The following is a 12,965-nucleotide window of genomic DNA, read 5'->3' on the forward strand; positions in this document are numbered from 1 at the left end:
TGTTAAGGCAAACCTTTCTAACAAGGCTTTGTAGCATAGTAACTGTCCCACAGGCTTGAATACTTTTTGATGGATGCCCAGTTGAAACTGAATTAATTATTTAATAGACATCCCCAGATTTGTGTTGGACAGAGGGCCAGACATGCCACCATCAGCTGTAAGACTTCATAGCACTGTGCTGTTGTACACACTCTCCTTCTACACCAATCAGAGTTACTTACAAGTGATTCCATTCACTTCCAGAGGTTTTGTGCAACTATCAGCTGATTAAACAGCAGCACAGGATTATATTTATAGCATATATGTTCTACATTTAAAGGGTATGACTTTAATAATTATATGTATTTATTTTGGACAAAATGACAAAATATGTTTCATATTTATTTTCACAAATACCTTCTCAAGCATATGAAAACATTTGGAGGCAAATATATGTGTGTATGTGTACATATACAACTTTTTTTTTTCCGTATGGGATTAATTCATGCTTAATTTCTATTCAAATATTCCACTATTTTCTCTTTGGTAAAAAACAAAATGGGAACCACTATAAAGTCGACATATTCATGATGACCTAATGTTAAATAAGCTTTTTTCAGCAAATTATTATTGTACTGTATGATTATAGTGCTTACTGTGCTTTTTTCATTGATAAACATTTAAAAATACTGTTAATTACTGGAATGCTACTTTGTGTCGAGGTAAATTTAAATCAGGTTACTTTGTTTGTGGGGCCGAACACCACTTCCCACTTTCCAATTGACTCCTCAATACTTTTCTCTCACTTCTGCAGGCGATACTCTAAAATATATGTATGTATATAAAATTCGCAGTACATTCCTTAAAGTGAAGTACGAATGTAGAATTGAGCTGTGACATGAAAGAGCCAATCAGATGCTGGAATGCCATCTTTGCTGCACACCCACACAGGCAGAGGGAGGACAGTGGGCCACGAGGGGCCCCTCTCAGCTGAGTAAGACTTCCAGTACTGCCTTCCAAATAGGCTAAACCTAAAAGCAAACAAACAAAAAACATGAAAAGGGCTTATTATGTGTTCTTCTGATTTCATATACATATATTTTTGACTGAAAAGAACATCTATCTTGGAAATATATTTAGCAAACATGAGGATCAAAATACTGTGATAGAAAATATGCCCATATGATATGATATGGAAATTACACTGGTTAATTTGAAATCAGTCTTTTTAGCTGTTTACTTAGTGTTGTCTTCAAGACAGTTTGGGCAATGTAAGTCTACAAACCAAATATATTATTAACTACATCAATAAAAGCATATTCTTCATATTGAATCACAAATTGTCACCATACAAAGATCAGAACCTACCTATAAGTTGCCAACTACAGGCAACTTCTGAAAATGTGAAATCTAAAACTTTCCAAATAATGGCAGATGTCAAACCCTGGCATGTGTCTCTTTCAGGGTTTCAGGATAGTTGAAACACAGCGGAAAAACTACAGACCATCAGATATGCTTCTTTTATGTTTTGAACGTTTACTAACTGTGCACTGAAGGAATACTTTGTGAACAATGCCTTAAATTGGCAACTTATATTAAAAAGTAATGTATATAATTTGATTCATGACATTGACTGATTTGTCTTTAACTATGGACAGCAGAATGACAGGTGAGTTACAGCTGTAGCAACATGTGGGAAAGAACCACCATTTTTTGAAGTCTTCTCCTTGCTTTTTAAGGTGATTACAATAACATTAAAAACAGGCGCATTTAATGTGTCTATATAATATCCAGATATAGTTTTATTAGGTAACAGTATTTCAACATATTTTTTACCAGCTTTTTATGTATTTTTTTATCACCTGTAATTTATTCTCCAGTAAAGACAGTACAAAAGTGTCAGGTTGGACAGTTTAATGTTAGACCGCAGCTCAGTACTTAAACGTCTGACAGGTTTTCTGATGTGCTCTTCATTTGAATGGGATCTTTTGACATCTCCTTGCTGAGCAATCTGTCTGCCTACACAGCACTGGGTATACAGTCTGTGCAATAGCTTTGTAATAGCCCTCTCAGTATTAATTTTATTTCAACAATCATTATTATTATTAAAATATATTAGTTTTACTATGCATCTTCAATAATAGTGGGGATTCATTAATTCAACTACTACAGTGTAACTTAAAACAGTGAAGAAAGCATAACATGTTTTTAAATGTTCCTAACCTTCACTTCCAGACAAAAGTAATTCTTCCTTTTTCCTAGGTTTCATTTTCTATGGTCATCGCTGGATTGCTTGTGCCTAGGTCAGAAATAACAAAAGAGGATGCATAGTTGATGTACAGAAAACTTTGTAATATTATCCTGGGAAGTGATACATTCATTACAATATGGTGAATGATCAAGAAAAGTAACTTTTGAAATTGTACAATGCTCTTGTGGGACTTCTTTTAAAATACTGAGTTTTGACTGCATTACTGCATAACTCAATACAGCTGATCAATTAAACAAGAACCTGAGGTCTGAACATTACCATGTGTTTAGGAATTAAATTCAAAGACAGTTTTCACACAAAGGTGTTCTGGAAAACTATAACAGCCACGTAATTTAAACTAAGACCGGGACTCTATCAAACCTGTAACCCACGTGCTAATAGAAAACTACAAACCTGTACTTGGTGGCCGCTTCATTTTTTGTAAGATAATGTTTTCTTCTACACATAAATGTAACCGCTATGATGTACAGGACTGAAGTTTGCTATGAGTGGGTGGGTCTAAATTTCAATTTAATCTTGCACTAAATTGTTCAAGAAATGACTGGATTAAATTATGGGATCAATTAGAAACTCAAAAAACAAATGAGCATGATGATGCTTAGTATTTAAAAATGACTCTTATCAAATAGATTTAAATCACTCTAATAATTATTCTGCACCAACATAATCACATTAAAAAAGGACATGTTGCAAACTACAAAGCATTGTACTAGATAATCAGTGTTCTTTTTGTGCTCATAAAATTGTGTTAACCTAATGTAAGAAATATCTAAGAACCAGTGTTTTGAAGAGTTCTTATATGGATAAGAACTTTGTCATAAATCCTGTGTATAAATAAAAACATAGATTAATGTATATTTTCACTTAGATTAATTGTGTTGTATGATGAAGATTTAAAAACAAATAAAGGTACAAAATATGTCACTGTTAGCATTTCCACCTACATGGCATCTTTGAAGCAAAACACTGTTCTGAGCAGACAAGCATTAAAAGAAAAGCTTCCAATTACAAACTACCTTGTAAGGATGTAATTTAGTTTCATAACATTTACATTTATCAGCTGACTGCTTATGGCTATAATGTAATTTAAAAATACTATCTGAATGTATGCTTTAAATAATACTTTAATGTACTCAGATTAATCAATTCAACTAAATGGATGAAGTTAATACAAATTTTATAGTGAAGCACCTGGAGGAGAAACTGATTTTCTAATCTAGTGCTTTGCTTAAATTAGTCATATATATACATTTTAATTAGGTTTCCTAACTGTAGGATATGTGACTGCTGCTGTGATGATTCCTTTGGCCCCGTTGCTCATGAGTCACCATGGTTGTTTTGGGCTGGTTGTTGCGGCATGGTGAGAGACAGCATTGGACATCAGCCGGGCCTGCCTCTGGGTGACACTCTTTGTCACAGCCAGAACCTCAGAGGAGCGCTGGGGTCATGGCTCCTCCATTTAAAAGTCATGCCTCAGACAATGAAGGTGTCATTGCTTTAGAATGGAGTCTATGGTAAGGATATCACATCTTTCTAGTACTTTGTGATTTGATACTTTGTGAAACCAACCATTATGGAAGATGTTTCACCTAATGAGAATATGTGGTCCATGTTTCACTCAGCAAGGTATGTTGTAGCCCTGGGTCTTTGTTTTCACTGAAAGCTTCTTGTTTGACAACATGCTCCTATTGAGTTTCATTATCAGCACAGATGAGTTTGCATTGCAAATTGATCTAGGGGCCCTTCCTTGAAATTTTACCAGATCCCCTCTCAGGAAACTCCAGAAACGTTTTGAAAGTGAATGAAGTGAATACTGTGCTCCTCATCAGGTGTCATTGTGCACCTGATTGTTGTACCAAGGTAGCAGAACTTTTGACTTGACTCCAAGATTCTGCTGATATATAAAGAAAGAGGGGGGTGTTTGTGATTCCTGACTGATGATGACAGTCTTCTTCTGGCTTATAGGAAGACTAAACTCTGCAGAGGGTGTGTATTTGGAGATGAGACACTGTAACACTTCTTCAGTGTATCCAGCAAGTGCATCATCAGTGCATACAATGGTGTGAATCATCGTCAGGTACAGCTTCCATATGCTGCAGAATCTCATTTGTTCTTGTACAATGGAATACTTTCTTTCTCACAAGTATAATACCAACATCTAGTATACGTGTTGTAGCAGGACATGTTTGCCACATTTGATAATCTTTTCACCAATCCCATCACCTCCTGCTGCTTTACCACTGGGGAGTTTATCAACCTACTGAGCTCATCTACTAACGGTTGCCATTCCAGTTAGTAAAGTCTTCAAATGTACAGCTTGGTCTAGAGCTGAGTTAAGCACATCATTTTCTGTAGAACACAGTTTCAAATAATGTTCAATCCAGTGGTGCATTTGGTGACTTGATCATTGACGATTTGCCCGTCGTGGGATTTGAGGTAAGAATTATTCATGATTATCCTCTGTCAATGCTTTTCCTCTATGCAGTCTTCAGTGCAAAAAGCCCCACAAAATTTGCTTTGGGCTCTAGAAAAACAGTCCAAAAGAAATGGACCCCCCCCTCCCTTTAAGCACCCCCCCACACCCCGCAAAACGCAGCACCTGCTTCTGCTCTTTCAGGTAACTACGATGCATTAAACTAGTAAATAGACCATGAATTCATAATAATGAAACATTATGTGCAGTAAATTCAACAGTGTCGTGATGAAAAATCATATAAATACATAAAGTAATAAAATAATAAGGAAAATAACCCTCTCACCCTCTGTGACACATTAACAATTAAATACTTAAGTAATGGGTCATTAAACAAATGTCAGATTTCTCACATGACTGATATCTGAGGTGTGATTAAGAAGAGCATGGTATAGAATAGCCAAGATTGTTTGTGATCTTCAGTATTGCCTATTGCATCCTTTACTGTGCATAGCGAGCAAGAGATAGAGAGTTAAAATACTTTGTGTGTGCAATAAAACAAAAGCAGAGTTCAGGCACTGAGGATGACAAGGCTTCAGTGGCAGTTTTGCCAGGTCAGTTTATAAATTATTAACATTAGAGTTTCAGAACTTAATAAAGTTATCTTATAACGCAAAAATTGAAGTGTTTTTAAAAATATAATTATATAAATTGCTGTATTTGCTTATAAGGGGTGATCTTATCATTGTGCTGCAACTTGTAGATACAATTATTTCAATTCTTACCATGTTTATCCTTATCTTGACCCCGCTCACTCTCCGTCCATGACTGGCCACTGTTGAGCAGGCGGCTCTGGGATTCTCTTAAAGGCTTAGCAGGGAACTGGTGAGCATCTCCAGGACTGCAAGTCAGACAAAGTCACCCGGATATAGTTACAGTAAAATGACTACTTAACGCCTAATAATGAATCAAGAACTAGAGGTCACACATAGATATTAAGATTCAGTAAGCTGGAGACTGAGTATAGATAGTAATGTTTCTTCACAGTGTGGCTCTGAGACAAGCTACTCAGCCATGCAGTTAAAGCTGACTGGCTTCAAGAAATGGCTGGATAAAATTATGTGGTCAATTAGTTTCTGAAAAACAAATGAGCTTAGAAGGGACGTTCTGGCCTGTGACCGTTCTTATGTTCTTATTGGGATTATCTCACTGTGATATCAGAACTAACAAGCTGGTATCCACCGTGCTTTTGTAATATTTAACAGTTGGGAGCAAGGTTTCATGTTCAAGAAAAGTACAGTAATTCATTTATGTGGTATTTATTCATTGTTATTTGATTGAGTTACTTGTGCTTTGTAGATTGAAGGGAACAAATCCTTTATAGGTCTGCCATGCAAGAAGTAAATTATGATAATAATTTAAAAATGTAACTTAACAAGTTAAAATCCTGATCATACACATTTATTAATAATTTTTAAAAATGGTTTTGAAGTCCACATAGCTTCTCAAATAGCCACTCTATTTTCTATGTATCTGTGATTTAATATTCAACCATCTCATCAAACAAAGAGTCTTCAGGTATTGGTGTCAATGTATTCTAGCCCCTTATACTAAACAGATTTCAGGTACTAATGTCAATATGGAAAGTTCTTATGGAAAGTCAAATCATTTATCAGCTTTGTATTACGATGAATAATCACTTTTTAGCGATGGGGTTGTGTCCAGCAGGGGTTGGAGGCTGCTCTGCATCCTGATTGACAAGACAGGTTGGGAAGGCGCAACCGTCCCCCAGGCTGCAAACAGGTTTAAAAGAAAGTTATTATACTCCTCTGATATAATTTGATATAATTGAAAACAATAACAGACTACGAGCAGACTACGAGCATATCACTTGTTGCTTGAATCTTACCTCCCCTGTGAAGACTCACTAAATAGCTGAACCAAGCTTTGCATTCAGATTTTTAATTTTTATCCAACAGAATTAAAAAACCTTTGTAAATTGGTGGAATCAATCAATCAATCAAAAATAGTAATATAATACCAAGCAGGATTCTTTATTTTGTTTTGGTTGTTATGTTTTGAAGACAATGAGTTTACTACAGTATATTAAGATTAATCTCTTTTTATATTACAAAACATTGTTGTTCTTTCATATCACACCTTGAGTAAATGGGCAAAAGCCAGAATTTCTTCTCGTCTCCAAACACTTGTCGGAAGTTCTTGCTGTAACCCAGGCTGAACCCGTTCTTATCGGCTCCATGACGGAACGCTGGAGCTCGGAAAGCTTCTGAAAATGTTGAGAAAAATAATAAGTAAAAGATACAAAAAGTATAGTTGTATTGAGTAACACAATTTACTGTTAAAAAATATCTAATTCCTGCCTTTCACAGTCCAGTGAAAAAGTTCACAAAACTAAATCTAAATCAGAAACTACTGTACAAATTAAATAATTGTCAAACTCAATTTAAATTATATTCATTTTTATTGTTTTCCTGGTCAAGACAGTCTTACCGTCATGCAGATGATACAATCATACACATGATGTGCAAATACTGGCATATAGAAACAGACATATAAGTCAGTAAAAGACACATTTAAGGAGGGATTTGTTTTCTGTACACAGTGTGGTTGTCCCATTCACACTGAAATGCCAGAAAAAAGCAGGCAACGTTTGCCTGCTTTTTTCCTGTTACACCCCATTTCCAGCTTTGAATGCTGGAAAATTTAAATAAATGAGAAACAAAATATGACATTACATTACATATCTCCCAAAAGTCTGGGTTTGCAGATCTGCGATTGATCGATTGCTCAAAATAACATATTTTATTTTTAATTTTTTTAAGTTTAACATTACTGCATTAACATAAAATTAAATAATTTGAAACAAACTACTATCAGTGTCACTGTAATTGGCTCCTTCACACCAAAGAGCTGGTCTCGGTCCGTTTGGTAAAAGAACTGAGTTTGGTTAGCTTGAAAAACTTTGATGTGACACTGGAAGCTCTTGGCTCTTTTGCAATCAAGAAACGAACTCCATATTTCACCCAATAACGTGTAGTTTTGAATGTACAGCACTACCAGTGAGTTAAGATAACATGCATTTATATGTATCTGTTCATTTGTTAATGGTAATCTTAAGACAATTGGATATTGAAGAGACGTTATTAATGTTTTATATTAATAATAATATGAAGACCAAGCAAAGTAAATGTATTATGGTAGCAACAACCATTTTGCAAGTTGTTCAGGGCATACCCTCTAGACATTCCTGTCAATAATAGAAAAGATCAAACTGCAGAGAGAGAGAGGGCCCACAGCTGTTTGTTAAAAAGTCTGTTTGTGGATTTAATCTTTTCTCCAGATAGGGAGGAACTGTTTTTGATGAGCGATTGACAGTTGTTAAATAAGATCCGTGGGATCGGACCTTTCCTAGTATATCAAAGGAAGACATCTGTTCTTTGGATCCCACACCTCTTCCGAGGAAGACTACCATGAACATTACAAGGGTCAGAAATCTGACCTCGAGATAACACTCTGGCAGACCCCGGCCACAGATCCACATGTCCTGCAATGTATATAAGGCTGACCACATGTGCTGTTCAATAAGTCTCTGCTGAGGTAGAGTGCTTCCATGTTGGGCCCCTTCCAGGACTGGCATGTTAAATAAATACATTTACCATCTATGCATCCAGACTGGGTTCTTCAGATATTGTGGTGTGGTCATTCATATTTTCAATCTTTGTTTTATTTACAATCTTTTTCATAATCCCTGGAATATTTTGTAAATATGGAAATTTTAATATATGTTAATATATGATAAATCTGCTATATAAAAGGTGCAACCCCCCCAACTGATATCATTGGTACATGTATCCTGTCAGACATGCAAAAGTGTAAATTTCATGAATTATTTTCATGGATGTAAGAAGCAACAATTAATTCATGCTGAAATAGTTAATACAGCCTGTACATTCTGATAATGACTACATATCTACACTAAATGTTGAACGATGATATACACTCACCTAAAGGATTATTAGGAACACCTGTTCAATTTCTCATTAATGCAATTATCTAACCAACCAATCACATGGCAGTTGCTTCAATGCATTTAGGGGTGTGGTCCTGGTCAAGACAATCTCCTGAACTCCAAACTGAATGTCTGAATGGGAAAGAAAGGTGATTTAAGCAATTTTGAGCGTGGCATGGTTGTTGGTGCCAGACGGGCCGGTCTGAGTATTTCACAATCTGCTCAGTTACTGGGATTTTCACGCACAACCATTTCTAGGGTTTACAAAGAATGGTGTGAAAAGGGAAAAACATCCAGTATGTGGCAGTCCTGTGGGCGAAAATGCCTTGTTGATGCTAGAGGTCAGAGGAGAATGGGCCGACTGATTCAAGCTGATAGAAGAGCAACTTTGACTGAAATAACCACTCGTTACAACCGAGGTATGCAGCAAAGCATTTGTGAAGCCACAACACGTACAACCTTGAGGCGGATGGGCTACAACAGCAGAAGACCCCACCGGGTACCACTCATCTCCACTACAAATAGGAAAAAGAGGCTACAATTTGCACAAGCTCACCAAAATTGGACAGTTGAAGACTGGAAAAATGTTGCCTGGTCTGATGAGTCTCGATTTCTGTTGAGACATTCAGATGGTAGAGTCCGAATTTGGCGTAAACAGAATGAGAACATGGATCCATCATGCCTTGTTACCACTGTGCAGGCTGCTGGTGGTGGTGTAATGGTGTGGGGGATGTTTTCTTGGCACACTTTAGCCCCCTTAGTGCCAATTGGGCATCGTTTAAATGCCACGGCCTACCTGAGCATTGTTTCTGACCATGTCCATCCCTTTATGACCACCATGTACCCATCCTCTGATGGCTACTTCCAGCAGGATAATGCACCATGTCACAAAGGTCGAATCATTTCAAATTGGTTTCTTGAACATGACAATGAGTTCACTGTACTAAACTGGCCCCCACAGTCACCAGATCTCAACCCAATAGAGCATCTTTGGGATGTGGTGGAACGGGAGCTTCGTGCCCTGGATGTGCATCCCACAAATCTCCATCAACTGCAAGATGCTATCCTATCAATATGGGCCAACATTTCTAAAGAATGCTTTCAGCATCTTGTTGAATCAATGCCACATAGAATTAAGGCAGTTCTGAAGGCGAAAGGGGGTCAAACACAGTATTAGTATGGTGTTCCTAATAATCCTTTAGGTGAGTGTAGTTCTACAAGTAAGAGTGCCTGACAGGTTATTGTTTAAACTTGAGGTGTGTTTTCTCTGACACTTTAAAGGTCAGGATGGCATTTGGCACTTTGATGTCCTTGACACAGATCATTTGTTTTATGGTATAGATAGTGAAAATCTGTTTGGTAATTTAATTTGCCATACATAAGTTACATAATGCTGAAACAAATCATTAAAGTGGAGTTATTTTTTGTGAAACAAGCAACAATTGTCAGGAAGTCTGTGCACTGTCCTAGTTAAAGCAGGCAGACGGAGGGTCTGCCTGAGTGACAGCACACAGCGGCCTATAGGCGGCTTTCTTAGAAGAATCATTCTTGAGTTCCCCATGATAACGTGTGATATCCCATCCCCCTTTGGGTAGTATTATCTTTTTCAGAAAACCAGGGTTTGCAAACCTATTATATTGCTTTTCAGAGATGCATACCAGCTGTCTGTTTCTGACTAATAGAGAACTGACAGATTCTATTATTATCATAATGAAAATACCATCTGGTGCAACCAAGTGAGGCTGTATGAAGGGAGTTGTTCTCTGTAGACTTTCTTTTTCCAAAAAAAAAAACCTAGCAGGTTTCTCATCCACCTCCACCATGTTGTGGGAGTGAAGATTATTTCACTATAATTAAGTGAAGCTTTTGTCACTGATTTGTTTGCCCATTAAGTCCAGAAGCCACTGAAAAGCTTCCAGATGCTCTGATAGTGGTGAACATAGGCTCCATAATCCCTGGGACAGAGGATAGGGTTTACATTCTCCCTTAATCTGAATGAGATCAACACTTAACACATCTGCAGTTTTATTTTTCCTGACTGACCAATGTTTATAATGTGGAAGAGTGGAACAGTAACATTAACATATTCATGACTTCCAAAAATAAACGAAGAAACGCAAACAACAATTTGTAGAATTGTGTTTTATCTTTTGGTAATTAAAAATAAAATCGTAAGAAGCCAAAATATTATTACAAATATTATTAAGTGTACTTTACTTTTGTCATTTTCAATTATTGCATTTCACAGTCCATGACCTTTATAACATTTATTCTGCATGTCCTCCAATTGCAATGGCCAGGAAACAGGGGGGCCCAGAGTAGACCTGTTGTATCTTGCATCCTGTCTAGCTAATGTTTTTATTCTAATTAGATCTTACTTTCTACTACTATCAATTACTACCAAAGACTACATGTCTAGGGGAAAATCACCAGACAGATACTTCCTATAAAACTGTATAACTTTATAATTGGTTGCCATTTGCTTCTGTAAATCTAGTTGCTCCAAAGGAAAGGGAGAGGACCACCCTCTCCCCCCGTGTTTCTCCCCTTCATAAGGGCAATAAAAACTGCTTGTAACCAGGAAATAATAAGACCGTCTGTCGAGTTTTCCACAGTGCATCCAGAATCATTTTATGAGACTTTTGCAATTTCTCTTCTAATCACAACAGCTGATTAATGGTAGAGAAAAGAAAATAGTTTCAAAAGCAGTGAGGTCACTTGTGAACCTTAGGGCCATAGCAAAACAGGAGGTGTGTCTGTGATGTATATATAAAACAGACAAGGGTAGGGCTAGTTTGAGTGACAGCCTACAGAGACCTATCAGCAGCTTTATTATGAGTTTTTCACCACTTCCCAATGTGTGTGCAATGTCTCAGACTCCTTTGGGAGCTTTTTTATTTTTCAGATAACCAAGTTTGCAGACACAACCTAACATTTTAGCTTTCTGAGAAATACGTGATATGTATCTTAATGGCACATGATATACCAGGCATGTTACCAATGATCTTTCCCTGAAAACCAGACATTTTAACAAGTCTATCCATAGTTGACTATATTAGATGGTTCTCATATCACTACAGAATTGTGGCAAAGATACTAACTGTGATTTTTTCCTACATTGGTTGTAAATGTTAAATGAAAGGAAAACACATCAAATTCACTGACATGTTAGCGTTAATGGATCTCTCCTGATTTAAAAAAGTTCTGAAAAACCCACTACCATATCAACAAATGTATTTGAATTTTCAGCTTTTTCTGAATATACTGATTTTACTGACTGGAACCATAGCTACATCACTTTGAGTGTGTGTTGGTAATAATTTAATTTTATGGATTTAATTACAATAAGATTTCAGTTTTTGTTTTATATTTTTATTACAGTTTCTCAAGAGATCTTACATCAGGATGAGCAACTGAACTAATTAGCAATTAAACAATTCAAGCTTGAATGCATTTAATTCAGACTGTAATTTGAATACATGATGGAAGGCATGAAGTATTTGCATTCAACCTGCACTTATCTGGCTATTACTGCATCATCAGTTTGAAATTCTGGTCTCTTCCTCTAATGTCCAGATTAAGAGCAGCTCTTGGAGCACTCCAATTACCAATTAATTGTGCCAATTACTGACTAAAAAACACTTATAACATGAAGAACTGTCGATCATTGTAATGCTTCTTGCTCCAGTGGAAATGGTGCTAAACTTTTCCACATCATTAAAATGTGTTTCAGACTTGCATTTGATATCATAAGCCAATAACTATTTTAGTCAATAATGAGCAGCCTTCAAACCCTGTCCTCTATGGACAATATACATCCTCTGCTGATTGTGCAAGGGGGGTTAATTGTGTTTTTCATTAGATTCTGAAGTGGATTACCCCTTAACAAGCTGACTTTAAGCCTTTTAATTCTGTCATCCCCCTTTGTTGACTTTGTAACACCCTCCCTACATAATCTTCCTTGAAAATTAGCAAAGGGTTTTCAGTAGCACGCCTGCTACCAGGAAAAACTCTATATACATATTTTGCCAATATAACAGTCACTAAGTGTTAAACTGAATCTCTCTATACTCTACTTTATTTGTATTATTTAAAATCTGTGGTTAAGGAGGCAAAAGCACCCCAATATAGTATTCATTAGAAGGGTATCTAAATATTGATTTAATGGTTGTAATAGCTAAGAAGCAGCAATTCAGGTTTCATTTCTGCAGTGCAGTAGATCTCATTATTAATATTAGTAATTAACAACTCATATTTTAGTGGCCAATAAT

At 36.4% G+C, this 12,965-nt stretch overlaps 1 protein-coding gene across 2 annotated transcripts in view; it reads right to left on the minus strand.

The window, feature by feature from the left end:
• Positions 1–207: 207 nt before the first annotated feature.
• Positions 208–12,965, minus strand: part of zdhhc2 (zDHHC palmitoyltransferase 2) — a 41,843-nt gene continuing 29,085 nt past the window's right edge. The window contains exons 9-13 of one of the 2 annotated variants that reach the window (XM_066718271.1): positions 6,825–6,948; positions 6,365–6,457; positions 5,450–5,565; positions 2,203–2,278; positions 208–1,010 (exon numbers count right to left, since the gene is read on the minus strand). In XM_066718271.1, coding sequence (XP_066574368.1) covers positions 2,238–2,278; positions 5,450–5,565; positions 6,365–6,457; positions 6,825–6,948 — 374 coding nt within the window. In that variant the 3' untranslated portion in view covers positions 208–1,010; positions 2,203–2,237. Of the gene's footprint in view, positions 1,011–2,202; positions 2,279–5,449; positions 5,566–6,364; positions 6,458–6,824; positions 6,952–12,965 lie in introns of both variants that reach the window. The other variant, XM_066718270.1, reaches the window with a different exon arrangement.

This window comes from Amia ocellicauda, chromosome 12 (genome assembly GCF_036373705.1).
Source record: "Amia ocellicauda isolate fAmiCal2 chromosome 12, fAmiCal2.hap1, whole genome shotgun sequence".
Lineage (NCBI taxonomy): Eukaryota > Metazoa > Chordata > Actinopteri > Amiiformes > Amiidae > Amia > Amia ocellicauda.